Source organism: Tiliqua scincoides, chromosome 3, assembly GCF_035046505.1.
Source record: "Tiliqua scincoides isolate rTilSci1 chromosome 3, rTilSci1.hap2, whole genome shotgun sequence".
NCBI classification, from domain to species: domain Eukaryota; kingdom Metazoa; phylum Chordata; class Lepidosauria; order Squamata; family Scincidae; genus Tiliqua; species Tiliqua scincoides.
In genome coordinates, this window is record NC_089823.1 from 13,438,226 (window position 1) to 13,460,670 (window position 22,445).

Sequence of the window (22,445 nt, forward strand, 5' to 3'; positions counted from 1 at the left end):
TGGCAAGCTGCAGCTGAGCTGTTCCATCTGCTCGGAGCGTGGGAGGATGGAGGCCAGAATGTTAAACCAGATCGGAGTGTAACACCTTGAATGTAGTGGTTCTTGAAAGAAAGAACCTTCTTTCAATTTGTAAAAATCCCTGCGTGGATTTAATAAGCCTGCCTGTGTAAACCGCCTTGAATAAAGTCTTGAATAAAGACCAAGAAAGGCAGTATATAAATACTGTATATTATTATATTATATTATTATTATTCAGTGCCTTCCCCTCCCCTCAGAAGCCATTCCAGGCATTGGAAGCAAAACGAAGGCTTCGCCTGCAAAACTTAGTACTTTGCACCCCTTCTAGCTATGCCATTGCCTCTACTACACCACAAAACTCTACTACACCACAAAACCCATTTAAATGCATCAGCATCTTGCTGCTGCTTTGGAGAAGGAATTTGGAAAGAGGCATTGCGCTTCCACATCACTATCTTTTCTTTAACTGTTTACACAATTGGGACCCAGAAAGATGCTGAAATTCAGTGAACTGTGCCAAATAAAGCTCTTATCTGTGCAAAAAAAAAAACAAAACCCCAGCTTCCTCAGTCATGATGCGGGCATGTCCCTTTTCAAAGCACCACTGCTTCATCCATCAAAAAGCAAACGTCAGTTAGGGCACTATCCTGTCCATGGCACAACCACACATCTCTTTCATGCAGCACTCTGCAGGTGAGGAAGGCAGGTACAGGGATGTCATATGTGTAGAAGGGCCCAAGATCATTTTGCATGGCATTTGACTGGATGAATGGACTTGATGGACTTGTAAACTAGTGGAGAAAGTGCACTCCTCTATCTTTCTATCATGCCACTGTTAAAGGGAAAACTCCTCTTTCCTTGGCCATAAACCCAATTAAATTCAACAGGGCTCACATCCCAGTAAATGTTTTGTCATCAGGCCATTCAAGCTTATATTGCATTCAAGTGCAATATAAACTTTTGGGTAATTAGTTGCATTAATATGAAATACAGGAGTTTCACCATGAAATGCTCGGCCACCAGATGCCCACTGTCTTGGCTGACTTTAAAAGAAAGGACATTTGGTATATCCAGAGAGCATAGGTCTATCAACAGTTTTTAGCAAGACAGCTAAAAGGAACCTCCAGGGAGGAAAGTGGCAGTGGGGAAAAAAGGAGACTAATATTCCCTTATTTCATATCAGGAAGTTAGGCTTAGGCTACAATCCTAACCACACTTTCCTGAGAGTAAGCCCCATTGAATAAACTAGGACTTACTTCTGAGTAGACCTGGTTAGGATTGTGACTTTAGTTGCTAACCTGAAGTGAGGTATAGGGGCTGGTCTTCACAGAAAAGATGGGTTTAGAGGAAGGCTTTACGGGAAGTTGACGTGGCATCACTCAGGTGATCAGCAATGGAGTTTCATGGACCAATAAGTTGCTATTAAATTTGTAATTAACCACCCACCGGAAGCAGCTTTACTTAGAAACAGTAGGGGAATAATAGGGGATATCTACTAAAACTGAGTGTCAGGAGAATTAGAACAGACAAAATAAAATATTTTTTTAGAGTGTAATTAGTGTGTGGAACTCCTTGCCACAGGATGTGGTGATGGCATCTGGCCTGGATGTCTTTAAAAGGGGATTGGACTGATTTCTGGAAGAAAAGTCCCATCACAGTTTACAGGCTGTGATGGGTATGTGCAACTTCCTGGTTTTAAAAGTCAGCTACCTCAGAATGTCAGGTGCAAGGAAGGGCACCAAGATGCAGGTCTCTTGTTGTTTTGTGTGCTCTCTGAGGCATCTGGTGGGCCTCTCTGAGATAGAGGAAGCTGGATTAGATGGGCTTTTGGCCTGATCCAGTGGGGATCTTCTTATGTTCTTCCTATTATAGTCAATAGAACTTACTCCCAGGTAAGTGCAGATAGGATTGTAGCCTAACTTAGCTGATTGTGACGTTTCTGAAAACTCTGAGGCTAAAAAATCATTTCACCTCCTTCTTTGGGACCCCTTTTGCCCACCACCATTGCCACAGTGAGTGAGTTCCCAACTAGGATCCCTACCTGTTGGTATTTCTGCAATTCTCTTGCTGAAGCCTGTATTGCACGGTGATGGCATACAGTGGTGTAGCTAGAGGGGGTGCTAAGCACTAAGTTTTGCAGGGAGCCCCTCCGCTTTGGAGCCATTCAGGGTGGGGGGAGCAAAACAGAGGCATATACACTGAAGGGGAGGCTACTCGCACTCTGTACTGAGGCGCCCTGCAAAACCTAGCGCTTTGCACTCTCTCTTAGCTCCCCCACCAGGAATGGCTCTGATGGAGAGGGGGGAACTTTGCACCCTGAGGTGAGGCTCCCTGCAAAACTTAGTGCTTTGCACCCCCTCTTAGCTCCCCCCCTCCAGAATGGCTCCAAGGGGGGGGGAGTGATTGCTTGCACGCTGCACTGAGGCTCACTGCAAAACTTAGTGCTTTGCACTGCCTCTAACTCCTCCACCTTGGAATGGCTCTGAAGGGGAGGGGAAGGTGCCGCTTGCATGCTGCAGTGAGGCTCCCTGCAAAACTTAGTGCTCGGCACTGCCTCTTCGCTCCCCCCACCCGGAATGGCTCCGAAGGGGTAGGGAAGGGGATGCTTGCATGCTGAGGTGAGGCTCCCTGCAAAACTTAGTGCTTGGCACCCCTCTGCCTACGCCACCGATGCAAGCATCCAGGTGCCCTCTCCTCCACTCCCCTGCACCCAGGCGTGCCTGCTTCCTCCATCCATCCACCGGGTGAGTAAGCGGTGAGTGTCCCTCTCCCGCAGCGACAGGGACACCTTCCCCCGCTCGCTCGCCTCCGCGCCGCTCCCTTCTCCGGCGGCAGCCTGCGCTAGGCTGGGAGTGGGGGGAGAGGCAGTGGCTGCGCGCCTGGGAATCCCCACCTGCGTGGGGGAGGGGGCGTGGCATCTGCCCTGACCCCGCCCCCTCCTCACCTGTGCCCCACTTGCTCCTCTGGAGGGGGCGCTGGGCTGCTGCTCGCCCCTCCTCCCTGCCGGGGAGGCGGCGCAGGGGCGGGACGCAGCCCGTTAAAACCCTGCCCGCTCCAGCGAGCCGGCCAGTCAGCGGCGGCAGCGCACCTGGGCGCGGGCAGGGCGAGCCGGCAGGGCTGGGCGCTGCGAGGCGCCCTCCGCCGCCCGCGGGGCAGGGGGCAGCTGTCCGCGATGCTGGAGAATGGGTCGCTGCGGAACTGCTGCGGGCTGGGCGGGCGCGGGGGCTTCGGCTTCCCGCCGAGGGGCGAGCAGGAGGAGGGGGCGGCGGCGGCGGCGTCGGGGGCGGCCGGGGCAGAGCCGCGGCCGGGCTGGCTGGTCACGGTGCTGTCCAGCGTGCTGATCTTCACCACCGTGGTGGACATCGTGGGCAACCTGCTGGTCATCGTCTCGGTGTTCAAGAACCGCAAGCTCAGGAATCCAGGTAAGGAAGCACCTGGAAGGGGGGGGTGTATCCTCGGTGTATCCTATGAGTATCCCCTGTGTTGCATTCACTCTCCCTTCTTCAATCTTTGCCTTGCTGGTCGTCTTCACAAGCCGCGATCTGTGCCTTCCGGGTTGTTTCACATTCTTACGCAGGGGAAACTGAGGCTCAAGGATCGCTGCTGGACTTAGGAGCTGAATTCAGGACTCTTTTTTTTTGTTTGTTTGTTTGCTCTCTAGAGTGTGTAGAGTGGAGGAAGATACCCTTGACAAATGAGAGACTCCACGTAAAGGATTGATTTTCATCACACTGTGTGCTGTTGAACACAGAATGTACCTTTAAATTTTTGCCCAGCCCACAGGTGTACACACTTAGTCCCTGTTGAGTATATGCAACGTTGGGCAGAAATGGCTTGATCTTCTCAGCTTATTGTGTGGTACTACAGACTGCCGAGCCCCAGTGCTTAGTTCTTAATGATCCAGGATCCAAGTCCAACTTGCCTGGGAACAGCAACTTTTGCCCCAGTAGCCTTTCCTCCCTCACTGATGATAAGAGCCCTGCAGAAGCAGACTGGAGGTCTATCTGGTTCCAAATCCTGTTTCCCCACTATGGTTGTGTCCACAGATAAGCACAAGCAAGGCATGAAGGAAATAAATCCACTCCCAAATCTGCTGCTGCTCAGCAAGTGCTATACAGTGGCATGCTGCCTCTGAACCATTCATTTGGCAAATAACTGCTGATAGACCTGTCCACACCATGGGTTTAAAGCCGGTAACCATCACCAGAGCTTGTAGCAGATAGCTCTAAACCAAGATTCCAAAAAACAGTGGTTACAAGCCACAATTCAGTGCTAAACTAGAAGCACTCTGTTCATGCTTATGGGCAATCCCTGCCTCAATTACTGCTTCACATATTCTGGTCTGAATTGAAAATAGATTTTATGGCTGAGTCCTAGGAATTTCTGCCAAGTGCCACCCCCAAAACTCTCTAATGATTTCTCACATGCTTACAGCATCTCTGTTCAGCCTCCCAACTGTCCCCTATGGAACTGATGTTCTGCCCCAAGTCTTTCTCCCCCTTGCCCAACATATTAACTCTCTACCACCTTAATCCTAAATGTAAGATGGGATAGCAAGTCCTGGTGGGGGGTAGTCTTTCAGATCGGGATGTCTACCTGTGTAGCAAGCCCTATTAAAAAAACAAAAAAAAACAAACAAAAAAACAAAAAAAAACCCAAGAGGGCACCTTAAAGCTTTGCATTGGTTCACTATGAATCCTCATGCCACAGGCTATCCCAAGTTCAAAACTCCGCTCTGAGTGACTCAAAGCCCAAATACTATTCAGTCTTTTGCACTCTGCCTTTAGAATGCATCATAACAATAGATCCTCCTCTCCAGTCCACAGTCCCAATTTGCATGTACTTTGCTTTAAAGAGCTTTTGATGTTTTCAGTTTGGTGAAAGTTGTCGTGTATCAAGAGTTATTAATCCTCCTCTTCCGAGAGAGCTGGGAACCAGTGTACTCTCCAGATTCCCAAGTTCACTTATCAGGGAGGGAATGGAGGGGGGGGGGGGGTTGGCTGTCACCCTGTCCAAAGCAGATTTAGTTGGGGGGTCTGGCTCACCATTGTTAATAGATACAGTAGAAGTTTATAGAACTGATACCTGTTGAGTGAAGGTGGATTCCTTTCCTAGATTCTCTACAGCCTCTTTCAGTGTTCATAATGCAATTGACCAGCTCTGTTGATTTTCATGGTAGGTAACTTTCAAGTTAGCAGCTGAGGGTTGCAGCTGAGATCTTTTTATCTCAGAGTTATCATCCAAGTTTGTAACATGATGTACCTTTCTTAGTGGTTGGAATACTTCCAGTTTTTGACCTCAGGAAGAGAATCCAGAGTAGGAAGACAGAAAAAAGGGCACAATCCAGCAGGAGTTAGACACATAGGAGTCCTATTGAACTCAAAGGATGAAATATGAACATATGATTAAAGTTCTAGGAGGACCAATGGACCTCCAACCTTCTTTTAATCGTGTGATCCTATGCATGTCTATTCTCAAGCAAACCTCCTAGTGTTCAGGTGAACCGACTCCCAGGTAAGGGTGTATAGAACTTCAGAACTGAATTGTGCCATATATTGATTCCAAACTCCAAGCCTTCAGCTTACAGGATGAGCTTGTGTGCCTGGATGTCTCGATATATGCTGAAATTCAACTTTTGGGGGGACTGGGAAAACAGGAAGGCAGGTGGCTGCCACATCTTGCCTAAGGGAGTTTGGTGAAAATAAAGTTGAACTCCTGGATGTTGGTTTAGTGGTATTTTATGAGTGGTGGGTTTAAGCTGACAAGTTCTCCCTGTGATAGTACTTGGATTCTGGTTGGGACATCATTTCCAGCCATATTTGCAAAACTCTCCTTCTGTAGACGGAGATTTTCTGAACTGCAAGCTATCGGAATGAAAGGCGGGTCTGTGTGCAATTCAGTGTGCATTTCAGCACCTCGCAGGCAGACAGCTCCAGCACACGTGGCTTGTTCACGTCTTGAATCAGGAATGCTTCAAAGAACTGGAGGGAGGGAGTCCCCACTGTTGTCCTCCCACAGCATAACTTGGCAAAGTGGGTGAGTTTTGATGCGGGCACCTAAAAAAGAGTTCCCGTCTCCGGGCTTAAAGGGAACGAGCTCTGCTTTTGCATGATCTCACTTTAATTCTACATCGCTGAGTCTGACTCATTCAAAGGGGTAGCTGTAATGCAAGGGAATCCAGAGCATGTTCAGGTCTAGTTGGTTGGTTCTCGTGAACTCTTTTTCCCTAATGTGTCTTGATAATCTATAGATTGTGCACTTGAGAGCAGGAACTGAAAATTGTGCCAAGTAAATGCATAATATGGGGGGAGGGCATATCCGCAGATCCCAATTCCATGGATTCACTTATCTGCAGATGTGAAAAGCGCCCCCAAATCCCACCCCCACCCTCTGGAGACTCTGGAAGGTCTTCTACCTCAGTATCTGGGCATCTACCAAGCACTGTCAGACTTCCCCAGCCCCATGCCCAGGGTAAAGTTCCACGATGGCACCTCCAGTGAGATGCTGCCACCCCCTGTGCATGAATCTGCCCCCCCCACACACACACTGCAACAAAATGGAGCCTTGCACAACTGCAAGATGAACTAAGGAAGCCATCTGAGGCTTCCCCACAGTCTTAAACCGGGCTTCCAGCAAACTGTAAGCACAATTTACAACCACGTCGGGAGCCTCTGTAAGGTTTCCGCATGGTCCTAGAGGCACACGGGGCTCCACAACCAGGGCATTTGCCCCTTTCAGTTAATGGCAGGTCTGCTATTGTTGCCAGGCTCAGAATGACTTAAAATACTAAAAAATAAAAATAAATCCTTTTTTTAATTAATGCCTTATAAAGCATAGGAAGGCTCAAGGAAGCCCACATGGTGGGTCATGACCCCATTTCTGGTGTGTCCTGTAGAGCCTCCAATGAAAATACAGGTGACAGAAAGATCAGATAACTAAAAAATCAGATAGCTGCTAGTCGCCCTGTACAGTGCTGAGCTCTTCCAGTTTGCAAGCATGTGTAAATATAGGAAGATAAATGTTTGGACATCTTTTTTCTGGTGTTGTTTTTTTTTCCCCCAAGTTCGTCCATGGCAGGCAGTAGGGGTGGGTGAAGTCTGGGTCACATAACCAAGCCCCTCAAGACTTGAAGATATTCATTAGTGCTGCTTCATTACAAGAAATGGATTGAGTTTTTTTGTGAATGAATGAATAAATAAAATATTCCTTCTTGACAGCCTTTTAAAAATGTCTCATAAAGCTAGGTGGGTCCTGATAGAGTGTCATTTTAAAAAATGGATGCCGATACTAAAATGTTTGAGAACACCACTAAGATCAGGTCAGATATGTGTCAGATCTTGGAAGTGTTATCCTTTACATACTTTATGATTTGATGAAAGCAGTGGCATCACTAGGAGGTGCGGGGGCAGTGGACCACACTGGGTGACATGCATGGGGAGTGACATCATTACTTGCCAAAAAATTTTTAAATCTTGATATTTTCTAATAATTCCATCATGCTATATATCATTTGAGGTGTAATTGGGAGGAATGCAATAAAACAAACCACACTGAAATATCTGTACTCTATCAAAAGTTATAGTCAAAAAACCAGTTGGTGCGGGGCAATGATACATCACCAAGCCCACTGCCTGGGGCGTTGCCCCGCCCACTGCATAGGAGGTCCACTATGGGGGTGACTCACTGGCCTCCTGCACTGGGTGGTGCAAATCCTAGTGACGCCAGTAGATGAAAGACACTGTAGCCCACAAAAGCTTTTGCCAGAATAATTGTGCTACTATTTAAGGTGCTGTAGAACATTTTTGTGCATGTGTTTGCATTTACTCTATCAATGGTTATGCTTTTAAAGTTGATTTTTTTTGGTTTGTTAGTTTGCTTAGCTGGCAAGAGTTGGTGCCAGAGTGGTGTAGTACTCAGAGTCCTGCACTTAGAGCCACACTCCACAGTGCAACATCACTTGAATGCTTGCCTTCCCCTCCCTCCCCATCATAGTAGTCTGGGGAGGAAAATTCAGATTGGGACTGTGGTGTGGTTTCGGCTTTAACCCCTTCTCTTGTCATGGTACTAACCTGGATTGCATTCATGTGGATACAATTTGCCCCAGGTAGAAAGCTGCCATTGGTGGCAATAAGAGTTCCCTCCCAGGGCTAATAGTTGCTGCAGGAGTCTTGATATGGATCAGACTCATGGTAGGACAAAGGTTAAAGCCCCCCTCCCCATGTCATAGTCCTGCTATTTAGGGGGAAATATTTAGAAAGAAAAAGAAGTTTGTGATTCATAAACATGTCCATATTTATTTATATATTTTATACCACCAGGTTATATTTACCTGGTGTAAATATATACCACTAGGTGTGTGTGTGTGTGTGTGATATATATATATATATATATATATATATACACACATACACACACACACACACACACCACCAGGTATATATATACCACCAGGTTGATATTTTATCAACCAGGAGCTCAGGTTGATATAAATAGTTCCTCGCCTCTTCTTGTCATAACAACCCTAAATGCTAAGAGATACTAACTGGCCTGAGGTCATCCAGGAAGCTTCATGGCTGAGTGGGATTTGAACCTTCATCTTCCAGATCTAAGTCCAACTCTTGAACCACTGCATTGTAGGGTTTGACCCTCAGACTGGGGAAATCTGGGTTCAAATCCAAATTCATCTGCAAAGTTTATTTGATGACATTGGGCCAATCACCATCCCTCTTCCAAACTTATCTCATAGGGTAGTTGTGGGACTAAAATGGGAGAAACCATAAGAACAAAAGAAAAGCCCAGCTGAATCAGGCCAAAAGCCCATGTGGTTCAGTCTCCTGTATCTCACAGAGGCCCACCAGATGCCACAGGGAGCACAGATGCCACCTGGTACCCTCCCTTGCACCTGGCCTTCTGAGGTGGCCTACCTCTAAAACCAGGAGTTTGCACATACCCATCACAGCTTGCAACCTGTGATGAACTTTTCCTCCAGAAATTTGTCCAATCCCCTTTTAAGGCATTTAGGCCAGATGCAATTACCACATCCTGTGGCAAGGAGTTCCACAGACCAACCACACGCTGAGTAAAGAAACATTTTATTTCTGTCCTAACACTCCCAGCACTCAACTTTTGTGGATGTTCCCTGGTTCTGGTGTTATGTGAGAGGGAAAAGAGCGTCTCTCTATCCACTCTGTCCATCCCCTGCATAATTTTATTGTGTCCCCTCTCAGGTGCCTTTTTTTCTGGACTGAAAAGCTCCAAACACTGTAGCCTTTCCTTGTAAGGGAGATGCCCCAGCCCAGTAATCATTTTGGTCGTTCTCTCCTGCACCTTTTTCATTTCTACTATATCCTTTTTGAGATGTGGCGACCAGAACTGGATTCAATACTCCAGTTGTGGTCTTACTATCGATTTATACAATGGCATTATATTAGCCATTTTATTCACAATGCCTTTTCTAATGATCCCAAGCATGGAATTAGCCTTCTTCACCACCACTGCACATTGGGTTGACACTTTCATCGAGCTGTCCACTGGCACCCTAAGATCCCTCTTCTGGGGCGCTATCCTAACCCCTTACGTCAGTGCTTTCCAGCACCACCACCTTATCCATGCATTGAGACTCCTGAGCTCCGCCTGCCTAGCTGCCCCTGCACATGGAACAGGTAGCACTTCTGTGGAACAGGTAGCACCACATCAACCTAAGCTCTTTGGTGAAAGGGTGGAATTAAAAAGAACAAAACAGTAGTAAATTCTCAGAGGTTAATTTGTATCTAAGCCAGTGGTTCCCAAACTACTGGGTTGTGGCCCACCAACCAGGGAAGCACCTCTCCCTGCCCCTTTAAGGGGCATACTTTAAGGGACATAACGGGCATTCATGTACTCAGGGAGAAGGGAGGGGTCACTTGCCTTGTAATGAAGCTGTTCTGAGTGCCTGGAGAGAGAATGATTGATGGGTTGTCAGCTGGCTGCCCTCTCCCCATTAACAAAGCTATTGTTAAACCTCTCTCTTCCTTTGATTTAAAGGGCTCTTATCATGTTGAAATAAATGTGCATAAAAAAATCCATAGATAATTAGGTTATACCTGTATGTCTGTAACAATTACTGATATAATACCCCTTTAAGGGGCAGGGATGGGGGAAGGCAGCAATGCAATCTCCAGGATTGTGCTGCTGGCAGGGATGGGAGGGGATATTGCATTTAGCTGCAGCTAGCACTGCAGTCCTGGGGGGGGGGGTCTGGGGAGCCCTCTGCCTGCCAATATCTAAAAATATCTTGGGGATCACATTGCTGCCTTTCCCCTCCCCCGCACATACTTACAGTGCTCCCAACTCCCTTGCAGGAGTTTAGGAAGCGCTCATCAAGGCATATCTGTTGAAGAACTATAAAGAGCCCTTACTCATCATACACTAGAGCAGGGGTGTCCAAAGTTTTTGGCAGGAGGGCCACATCAGCTTTCTGAAACTGTGTTGGGGACCGGGGGGGGGGGGGAATTAATTTACATTTAAAATTTGAATAAATTTACATAAGTTTACATAAATGAATATATTAAAGATGAACTTATATGAATGAATGAAGGTCTTGCAGTAGTTCAATCCCTATAAAAGGCCTTGCACAAAGCAAGGCTGGCCTTTCCTTTGCTGCTGCTGCTGCATCACATACGTGAAAGAGCAAGCAGTGGAGGGAGCTCTCATCCCACAACTCACGCGAGAGGTCAAACAGTCGCCCTCACGCTGAGAGAAGTTGCGTTGGGCCAGTGCGGGCTTCAACAAATCTCCAGAGGGCCAGAGGCTCATTGGAGATTGGGGGCTCCCTGAGGGCCGCATTGAGAGGCCTCGAGGGCCGCAAGTGGCCCCAGGGCCGGGGTTTGGGCACCCCTGCACTAGAGGAAGGTTTTCCTGATCAGAAAATAGTGTTCTGAGACCAACTTGGCATACAGAATCTTGTTCTCTATAAATTAAACACCATGTGAACTCTCTTAAATCCTCCGAAGTGAAGATCAAAGCCTTGGGGGACAGGTTGCTCTTTTTGAAAGGGTCTCAGGTTGTGGGTAGAACTTCATCCTTTTGTTTTCAAACAGAACTTGGGAGGGATTAAGGGATGCGAAAAGCTCAAAAGGAAGGCAGTGGGTGGAACTGAGCTATCATTTTACTAAATCTTCCCCATTCAGAGGGTGTTCCTACATTGGGAGGGGGGGAATGACACCTTGGATTCTGCATCTTTTGGATTAAGAGATTACTATGCAATATATTGGTATGTGCAAACTGTAACTGTGCAAAATACAGGTTGAGTTGTTATCTGCAAGGATTCTGTTCCCAGAATTCATGTGGATTGCAAAAAATCACACTAAAGTAAATCCATTTAAAAACTATGTCCTTTTGCTCAGCAGTTTTAAAACAGCCTTGCTGACCTTTTGTCATGCCCACAGAGGCAATCGGTCTCTCTCCAGGTGCTTAGAAAGGCTTCACTCTGAGGCAGCAACGCCTTCCTTCCTGGGAGCACAGCACAGGGAAAGAATGGAGGAGGTGATAATGACTTGCAATCTTTCACATAGTTGGGGAAGGGAGGGGTCGCTTGCCTGGGAGTGAAGCTGTTCTAAGTGCCTGGAGAGAGAATGATTGATGGGTTGTCAGCCGGCTGCCCTCTCTCCCATTAACAAGGCTATTGTTAAGCCTCTTTTTTCCTTTGATTTAAAGGGCTCTTCTCATCATGTTGAAATAAAACTGCGCATAAAAATATCCCTAGATCAGTGGTTCTCTCACATTTAGCACCGGGACCCACTTTTTAGGATGAGACTCTGTCAGGACCCACCTGATGTCATGATGTCATGACCAGAAGTGACATCATCAAGCAGGAAAATTTTTCACAATCCTAGGCTGCAATCCTACCCACACTTTCCCAGAAGTCCCATTTACTATCATTGTTAAAAGAATACACATAGTAGCTTGTTAAAAGTACAGGTCTGTAACATTTCCCCAAATACAGTCACATACCATGGGAGCATCAAGTCTAATATATTAAAAATAAAATACTGAAATGAGTGGGGACCCACCTGAAATTGGCTCATGACCCACCTAGTGGTCCCAACCCACAGTTTGAGAAACACTGCCATAGATAATTAGATTATACCTGTATGTCCGTATATATATATATATATAATATGTATATATATAATATGTATATATATTACTGATATAATGCAGGCTTTGAATACAGAGGCATTCGGTTTCTCTGTGACAGAAATACAGATATTAAACACTGCCTTCATCTTCTTCCCCTGCCTCTGTTACATGCCATGTGACAAATTTTGGACTGGAAACTTCTGAGTGCAGAGATTTATTTTTATTTATTCACCTCCATTTTGCTCCCACCACCCAGAATGACTTCGAAGGGGAGGGAGAGGGGCCACTTGCATGCCATGGTGAGGCTTCCTGCAAAACTTAGTGCTTTGCACCCCCTCTAGCTATACCACTGATTGTCCCCCATATTGTAGATGTGGGGTTGGCAGATGGTAACTTGTCTTCCTGCCTGAGGCCACTGAATGAATTCAGGCAGAAGGTGAGATTTAAACCAGGGATTTTCTAGATCACAGTTCAAGCTATGACAACATGCTCTGCTACGCTAATCTCTGCATGCTAATCTCTTAGCGTCAAACTACATGTTACAATGAATGTCACGTAACTTTTTTCTTGCAAACAGCACATGGGGGTGGAGGCAGCTAGGACTTTTTTCCCCACCCAGTTTTGCCCCCCACACCCATTTTAATTGGAACAAAACCTTCATTTGAAAGTTAGTAGAAGTTTTCCCCCAATTAAAATTGCAGCAATACTGTGTCAAACTTCATGTTATGTCTACGTAAGTCAGCAGTGAACAAGAACTGAGGCAAAGTTAAGGTGCACCAGAGTTTACTGAACAGTGCTCAAAAACCAAAACAGAGAGTTTGAACTGGAGCGCAAACTCGTAGGCTTGCACACCCACTTCTTAAACTATACAGGGGGAAGCAGTGGTGTAGCTAGAGGGGGTGCAGAGTGCTTCACAGGAAGCCCCTCCTGTTCAGAGCCATTCTGGGTGGTGGGCGCAAAACAAAGCCATGCTAGTAACACCATGGGGGGGAGGGGAGTCTACCACTTATACACATGAGAGCAGTGTTTCTCAAACTGTGGCTTGGGACCCACTAGGTGGGTCGCCAGCCAATTCCAGGTGGGTCCCCATTCATTTCAATATTTAGATTGTATTAGATTTGATGCTGCCATGGTATGTGACTGCATTTGGGGAAATATTACACACCTGTACTTTTAACAAGCTACTATGTATATTCTTTCAACAATGATAGTAAATGGGACTTACTCCTGGGTAAGTGTGGGTAGGATTGCAGCAGAGGATTGTTAAAAATTCTCCTGCTTGATGATGTCACTTCCAGTCATGATAAAACTTCCGGTGGGTCCTGACAGATTCTCATTCTAAAAAGTGGGTCCTGGTGCTAAATGTGTGAGAGCCACTGCATTAGAGCACTAAAAAAAAAGGTGATTAGAGGAGAGGGAAGGAGAGAAGGGGAGAGAGAAACTCCTTAGAAGAAGAGGCAGAGCAAATAGGGGGGAAATGGTGGGGGGAGATAAGGATATAGACAGATGAGGTAGGTATTCCAGAGGACCTGGGGAAGAAAGGGAAGGTTTTGGAATGCAGGGAAGGAAGAAAGAGGGGAGAAAGCTAAAGAGATTAGAGGGGAGGAAAAGACTGGGATACAGGTGGCACTGACCAAGGCTAAAGGCTGGAAATGATTTTCTGTAGTCTGAACTGAGAGCTATAGGAAAGGGAAGAGTGTAAGAACAAGCTGTGAAAGCACTTCACCCCCTTGCAGAACACACACACACACACACACACACACACACAGAATTCACAAATACAGGAGAGATAAGTGTGGATAATCCCTAAGCATGCGGTCAATTTGACTTTACTCAAGACAAGGATAGCAAAGATTTGAAGTGAAGGCTTTGACAAGGCTGTTGCTTGGACCAAGGTCACCTGTCTTTTTCTGCAAAGCTTGGGAGCATTGTGTTGCAAGAGTTGTGTGGGCAAGGAGTCAACCACATAATCTTCCTGGGCCAAGAGGGCTTTGATCCACAGATGAACTGCAAAGCAGGTAGCATTCAGTGGGTGGAGAAACAAAGAATGAATAAGGACCAAAGAACATGAGGTTCTGAAGACCAGGGTTTTAATATGTTTTAACTTTTAAATATAGACTCCCACTATGGAATTCTTAGATGTTGTTACCCAATCAGGAAGTTCTCTATTGTTAGTCAGGCAGTCCAGATGGATTCTGCCTTTGTCCTGCCACCCAGTTAAGAGTGTAGTAGCTGGTTGGATGGCTGCTTGATCACTTTCAAGATTGAGAGCGCAATCCTAATTCAAAGCTCCAGCAGCGCAGTTGTCTCTGTGCCCACAGAAGGTTTCGTTAACGTACCATGAAGCATATAGCAACATCTGGCCAGGAAACGGTTGATCAGCCTGTGCCACCCTGCTGATGCTGCAGGGTGAAGAATCAGCTTCTATCAGAGGCAAGTGGAGTGCCGAGCAGTGGGGGAGCAGTGGGAGGTAAAATAGAAGCGGGGAGGGGGCATTTCTGGGCAGGGAGTATAGAACAATGGGCAGATCAGGCCAGGGAGAGGGCAGGATCAGCAGAGGCTTCCTCCTCTGTATCCTAATCCCCATCCCAGCCCTTGCAGCCTTGCATGGAGCTGCTCTGACTACCAGCTGAATAGCTGGTGGACAGGGCCTAGGAGATAGGGTAAAGGGGGTAATTTGTACCCGGGCCCAGGGTCAGAAAGGGGGCCCAGGAGCCAAAGGAGGGGGCCCAGAAAGTTCCTGGGATCTTACATTTTCCTGTCTACTCAGACTTGTTGCCTGCATGGGATGCTGGGGACACTACCACAAGCATGAAGCTGCAGCTACTGGCAAACCATATATGCTTGGGAGTGTGTTTGGTTTTCAGTGTTACTGTGTCTATCTGCCAATGCCACATGGGTGGGTAGACCAGGGCTCAGAAGACTTTTCAGCTGTCTCCACCCTCCCCCCCACCCTGTTTTGCCCCTCCCAGCCCCCATTCTGCTTGCCCATCACCACTCTCCCCCACTGTTTCACCCCTCTCCCTTTGTAAAGGGGCCCAAAAGAAACTTTGTACCCCCTGATAAAATTTATCTCAGAGGCCCTGCTGGTGGAGATCCAAGCAGCCACATAGGACAGGCTGGGGTATAGCTCAGTGTAAGGGGGAAATATCCCCTTAAGCCGAGGAGACCTCCAGCCTGTTCCAAAGTTGCGTTGGATGCAGCAGAGGCCATGTAGCCCAGCTGTACCGGTATAGAATTGGACTTCAAGCTTCATCATGAGGTTGGTGAGAGCCACTGGAGGTGTGAAACCTTTTCTACATCTTTCAAAAAAAAGTGCTTTTTCCAAGTCAGGAATCCAGGGATGTGACTAGGGTCAGAAACCTTTAATTTTGCTGATTCCGCAAGATGTAGAGTTGTTTGCAGGCATGAAAACTGCATTAACAGTTTAACCAATTAACACGTTTCATTCAGAAATGGAGCGTTGAGTTCCAGAGATCAATTATAAAGGTATTGGAATGCCTTTTAATCTACAGTGTGGCCTTCCTGATCAGAGGATCCATGGCCTCTTGCCAACAGTCCTACCAAAAATTACGGAACTAATTTGGCCCTTTGCTCTTCATGCAGGCACCTAGCACCAAGTACATGTATAAATGCATGCATCCTGCATGCTTTGAATCAAGCGGAAGTACAGAGATAAAATATTGACCGTGCAACAGCACCCAAGCTGTGGAACTCTGTACAGCAGGACTGTGGCTTTGCTAGGGTTTGTGCTGCCCAGTGCGGGACACCAGTGTGTCACCTCCATGATGGACATGCATCATGTCCCATGCATGTGGGCGGGGCACCTCCCATGCAGTGGGCGGGGCAACATCCCGCGCGGTGGGCATGGTGATGCATCATTGCCCCACCCCCGGGTTTTTTGGCTATAACTTTTGATAGAATAGTGATCGTTCAACACGATTTGTTTCATTGCATTCTGCATGAAATTACACATTAAATGATTTATAACATGATGGTATAATTCAAAAATACCTAGATTTTCACAGTTCTGACCAGTAGTTATGCCACCCCCCCATGTGTGTCACCTGGTGCAGTCTGCACCTCTAGCACTCCCCTAGCGATGCCACTGCCTCAGGAAATCAGGTTGGCATCACTTTTATTATTATTTCTATGCTGCCGGAAGACTTGTACAGCCTTTGTTTATGATGTTGTTTTGTTGGGAGTCTTGTGTTCTACTGCTATCATTCTGTGTTATTTTTGTATTTTAGTGTATTTTACTGTCAATCTAACCCTATCTAAACCCCCACCACTGATGCAGCCACGTTACTGGAGTGCATGCTGCATCCTACATGGGGGCAGTCCTGAAGATCTCCTCCAGGTAAGGGAACATTTGTTCCCTTACTCGGAGGTAAGACTCTACTGCAGTACTCAGACCTGCACCAACAATTTTGCTGTTCTTAATTCCAAGTTCTTTGGAATAAGAACTTAATTCCAGTTCCAATTCTTAATTTTGCTGTTCTTAATTCCAAGAACCACCATTCAGAGTGTGATACCATAGTCTTTTGAGACTGAAGCTTGCCAGTGATGGAAAGATTTCAGGATTTTTTCTCTGACGCAATGCTAAACAGCCACAGAGCCTTTTAAAACCAATTTTGAGGCTTTTATTTACAGCTATTTACAGTTTAGAAACAGATTCAGAATCAGGTTGAATACAGAAGTTCACCCCTTGGTCGTACCTTTGTTTCTCAGAGAACCACACCCAGAACTTTTCACTTATACTCTGAAACAAACAACTAACCCATGTGACATTGCATGTCATTCCCACTTCCTTATTTGGCATACTGGTGCATGGTTCCAGCCCTAACTAGGAAGTCTTTTTACCCTTCTAAGGAAAAGTTTATGTCCCACAACTTTGGTTACACAAGACCCTGGAATTTCTCTTTTGGGAAAACTATGACGTGCGTGTTCTCTTGTGCAGGTCAACTTGACATAATGGCTATCCTGTTTTAAACAGAAACACTAGTCCTTTTTCTTGGCTCTTAGTTTCAGTTATTTTCCTCATCTGAAGAGAAGTTAGGTTAACCCTTTAAAATCTGTATCACCAACAACAATTCCAAGTGGATCTGGGAAGGTGGATTGAGACTGGGAAGGGGGATAGGATATCAGTGGTGGGGGCATTGTGGAAGGCTGCTGGTACATGGCTGCAGTCACTCACTGTTTACAGCAGTGGCCCAGCTGCATGCAGTGGCAGGTTGCATTTTGTGACCACTGTAGAGCACATTGTACAGCTGAAATGTTAGTTCTGATGGCCCAGAATGTCCCTAGGATTAGGTCCTATGTTTGAAGTTGGAGTGCCTACTTGAGAAGAGGGGAAAGGATAGGATACATATATTTTCATAAATATACATGGGACCCCAATGCTCATTGCCTTGAGCGCAGTTGAAGAAAGGTGGGTTATGAATATCATAAACTAACAGGTAAGTTATGCCCTGAGCTGACATGGGTTGCACCAGCTCTATTGTCTTCTTGCTTACCAGATAAAAATGAAAACAAGAGTTTGGGTGCCTCTATAGTTCTGAAAGATGATTCTGGTTGGACATTCCAGTTGGACAATGGTAAGAAATTCTTGGGTGGTTCGGCAGTGGAACAGATTGCCAAGGGAGGTGGTGGATTTCCCCTCCCTGGAGATCTTCAAGCAGAGGTTTGACAGGCGGCTGCAGAAGATTCTCTAGGAGGATTTCCTGTTACAGGTAGGGGGTTGGACCAGATGAGCTTATGGGCACCTTCCAACTCTATCATTCTATGAAATAGAGTTTTTTTTTTTTTTTTTCAGATGGTAGGTCAACTGCCTACTTAAATTCTCTTTCTACACAACTGCTAATATGGCAGAAGCCTTGCTGGTCTCCTTCATATCTGGTTATCTTAAAGACAAAAGGAGAAAGATGGACATGAGCAATATATCAATTACATTTGAGGCCTTGTGCTGTAGGTTGACATTAAAGGTGGTTTAGGAGAAGGTGGAAGCCTAGTACAGATTGCTTCTGTCCTCTGCCAGTCTTGGGAGAAAAGGAGATGAAAGAACAAGATAAATGTACAAAAGGACTTCGGTGAAGAAGGTGTGTGAGTTGGAAGAAGGCAGAATTATTAATAGCACTCATCTAAAAGTAATTTCATTTTAGGAAATGAATATGTGACTGTTTAGTCATCAATTGCCTAGTAACTTAAGAATTTGGTACCAGAAGGAGGTGATGACAAAGCCATAAAGTGGAATTTGATTAAGCAACTAATCTCTTCAGATTTACTCCCAGCTTTTATGTAAGGGGATGGAGGTGAATTTTGTTCTTTTTGGGATTTCTTAAAATTTTCCTTGTTGTTATCATCCCTGGTGAGGAAATGAAGTGTGTTAAGGTGTGTGACTGGCCTTTACTTGTGCGGCCGCCAACTCTCTCCGCTCCATGATGAGTGAGTGGAAAGTTTTTCAGAAATGCCCCTTTCCATTGCTTTCTGGCAGGTTTTATTGGACTGAGCCATTTCTAAGATTAGATGAGCTTAGAGCTGTTTGACTTCAGAATGCATCGCTTCAAAGATTTGGGACTTTTCTGCTGACATGATATCTTTTATTGCAATATCAGTGTTTTCTTTATAATGATTTACATTCTATTAAAACAACTGATTAGACTGAATATGTTGATGTGGTGTGATTTACAGGTTGAACCTCGGTATCCGCAAGGGATCTGTTCCCACTTTCCATGGATACTTAACCCGCTGATACCGAGATCTGCAGGTGGGCCTACAAGAAGACTTCTGGGGGTGACTGGAAATGTCTTCAGTTTGTGTTTGGGGATGTTCTGAGGTACGAGGAGGCTGTGCATGGCGTCTCCGCATGTCAGAAGGCCTTGGAGAGGTACTTCCAGTTTCTCAGCAAACTGAAAGTGCCACTCTTATGCCTCTCAGAGGCCTTCTGAGAAGTGAGGAGGCCTCCTCTCTCCTCAGAAAGCCTCCCAGAGGCCTATGACAGGCACTTCTGGTTTCTTGAAGTGGCCTCTCTGTGCCTCAGAATGCCTCTGGAGGTTATCAGAAGGCACTTCCAATCACATCCAGACATCCTTTGCAGGCACTCCAGATGCGGGTTCAGAACCACGGTGGGTCTAATCCATGGGTTCTGAATCTGTGGATAAGAAGGATCCATTTAATACTTTTTCTGAATATCATTCCCATCTAGTATACCTTTTATAAGAGAGTGAGGAAGCTTCCCCACCCCCCAACAGTATTTGTGTTTTGAGAGTTCTGAAGAGTGTCCATGTTGGTGGAGGGCATGTGGTTGCACCTCTGAGAATTCCACACAAGACAGCTCTTGGATGTGACTTCCTGCCCTGGTCCAAACTCCCTAAGGAGGAAACCACACCACACAAGCTGCCCTAATGAATTGAGAGCCACTGGGACAAACTTGGAAGTTTTCTATATGGGCACCCATCCCTGATAACTTCTGCACACAGCTGTGATGGAGGATATCGTTTTGAAAGTTGTAAAAAAAAATACCTACAAGAAGAAAAATAGCACATTTTATACAACAGCTCTAGCCCGCCCCACTCACTGATGAGCTAGCTTTCTATTTACAGGCAGCTTTCTCTTACACAGGGGATCAGTAGAAAAAGAAGTATCCCCCCCCACCGCCACCTACTACCTCATCTCTCCTCATTCTGTTGCATGTGTACACCTGGCCTTAGATGCCAGCCATTGACTACTAGTGAGTCATCAAGTGTATGTGTGAATCACCCGAGAGTTAATAGCTAAGCTGTGCACTTAAATTCCTCTGGATTGTGCTCAGTGAGTTCAGCCATTTTGTAAATGGAAAGCTAGAAAAAAGTGTAGAAATAATACGGCAGGTGGTTCTCCAGGGAAGGTTTTCTGAAGAGCAAAATTAGAGCCTATTTGTATTGTGGAAGGAATGAGTCAGAGGAGAATGACAGTTTTGAAAACAGCAGAAAGAGGTGGAGAGATTTTGGGATAAATGCAGCAACCAGGGAAGAAGTGGATTCCAAGGAAGTGAAGAGAGGCAGCAGAAGAGAAAGCATTGAAAAGCAGTTGGCTTGAAGGAAGGTGAAGTGGGAGGGACAGAGATGGAGATGATGGTTTCAGATACTGAACAACTTCTTAATGAAACTTGCTTGGAGACAGCATCGTACCAACCTTTGGAGGAAAAGGAAAGGTGCTGAGTTTACAAGGAAGCCAACTTCTTGGCACAATTGACTTTCTTATAGAAAGCAAGTCATACCTATATCTCCTTCCCAGAGATATAACGTACTGCACAGGAGCTCAAGGCAATGACCGCATGACATCATGAGACATGGTGATGCCTCTTCTGGGTTCTTCCCGGACCCCTTTCTTTCTTCTGTAGGGGCTTCCCTTTGAAGGAGAAGGACGGGGTGCAAAGCTGCCAGCCCCTCCTCCATAACTAAGGCAGATCCTGAGGGGCAGTCATGTACCACCCCTTGGCATAGTGCCCGGGGCAGCTGCCCCTGAAACAAATGCATATGCTCCCCTGTCTATCCTTTCCTCCACTTCCCTTCTGCTTTGTCCCTTGTTTCATTACCTAAATTGGAAGCTCTGTGGAGCAGGGATCTCTCTTTTCACTTGGTGTAAAAGTTCAATCACATTGATGATGCCCTATAAATGTAATTATTACTCCAGTGTCCCATGGACTTTAGTGCAGGCTGACCCATTGGGGCCACATGGGTTGCTATCCTGCATGAACTTTCCCATGTCCTAGAACAGCTAAGAATCTCTCATGAGCCATTGACTAGGCTGGGCTTCTGATAGGTGAACATGGGAAGGCTCCTTATATAGTCTCAGACTATTGATTCATCCTGTTCCAAATCTGGAACCCTCAGCATGAAAAGTGTGTGCTCAACCACTGACCTATTGCCTATCCTCCAAGCCTCCTAGAATGATCGGACTGGCCATTGTTTGCAACAAGATTTTGGGCAAAATTGACCTACAGTCCAATCCAACAGGCTCTCCTTATTCTGTATGTATTTTGCTTGCAAACCTGCCCACAGTATGAAGTTAAGGAATCGGAGTGTTTATAGTGGGGGGGGGGGGATTAAATATCTGAAAGCTTTTCCCACCATTTCATACAATAATTGGTATGAATCAGCAGCACTTTGCCAGTTACATAAATGTATCTAACCTCTTTTGTAAGGAGTAATATCTGATCTTTAGAAATACTGGAACTTGGGGAAAAAGAGGTGCTTTCATCACATTTAATTTTGAAGAAGAAATAATTTTGTCCATAATAGAACTAAATGAAAACTTCATTCAAGGGCAGAGAGAAATGAGCAAACCTCTTCAACCTTTCTGTGGATGGGGTAGGAAGGCAGCAGTCAAAATTGCTCCCAAAAGTGTTTTGTGGTCATAATGACAAGGGTTGATGCGTGCAATTCATACCCAACTAAGTACATTCCATCCAGTGACCTCTCTGAAAGCACTTTCTTCCCTAGACAATCAGTCGTCCAAATTCCCCAACTGACTAGTTATTTTTAGATGTGTTTAGAAGGGACAATGAGTCACAACTTTGAATATCGCTCTCTTACATTATCGTAGAAGCAGCCTGTTTAATGCCCATATAGTTATACCCAGAGGGGAAAAAAAAATCCAGGATTCCACCATTATAAGTCCTGAATATTTTATGATTCATAAACTTCAAACCCTCCATTCAATCATCTTCAAATTTGGAAGAAATTAACAGCCTCCTGCATCCAACCAAACTTGGTGCACATTTTGTAAACAATGATGGTGTTACAGTAGTTTAAACTCTTACCTGATTTTCTGATCATGTCTATCTGTTGTGCCCATAATTTAGTCAGGGCTTCAGCTTTTTGCTGGAGGCTAGTATCCCTGCATCTTCTTGTTTTGCACAAAATTATTTTGCTCATAATGCCAACATCATTTGACAAGCCTTCCTGTAATTTCATGTGGATAAACTGGGAGCCAGAATCCTGCCCTCTCCAAATTTGATATTTATTCACTGAAAAATTTGTGAGATACTATACAGGATACAATCTAAGCCACACTTACCTGGGAATAAGCTCCATTGACTATAATGGAACTTACTTCTGAGTAGATATGCAGAGGATTGGGCTAGTAGTCACACTTTTATTCATACACAAAGGGCGAAATCCTAATCCCTTATGTCATGCTTTCCAGCACTGACATAAGAACAATGCATTCCCTTACTTTGAGGAGACCTCTGTGAGTTCTACCGAACTACAGGATGCAGCAAATGTCCCATTGGCACTACTATGCCAGTGCTGGAAAGCACTGAC

At 45.7% G+C, this 22,445-nt stretch overlaps 1 protein-coding gene across 1 annotated transcript in view; it reads left to right on the plus strand.

Moving 5' to 3' along the window:
* The first annotated feature begins 3,190 nt into the window (after positions 1–3,190).
* MTNR1B (melatonin receptor 1B) overlaps positions 3,191–22,445 on the plus strand; it is a 49,698-nt gene continuing 30,443 nt past the window's right edge. The window contains exon 1 of the mRNA XM_066620764.1: positions 3,191–3,440. Within this exon, the coding sequence (XP_066476861.1) occupies positions 3,191–3,440 (250 nt within the window). The remainder of the gene's footprint in view (positions 3,441–22,445) is intronic.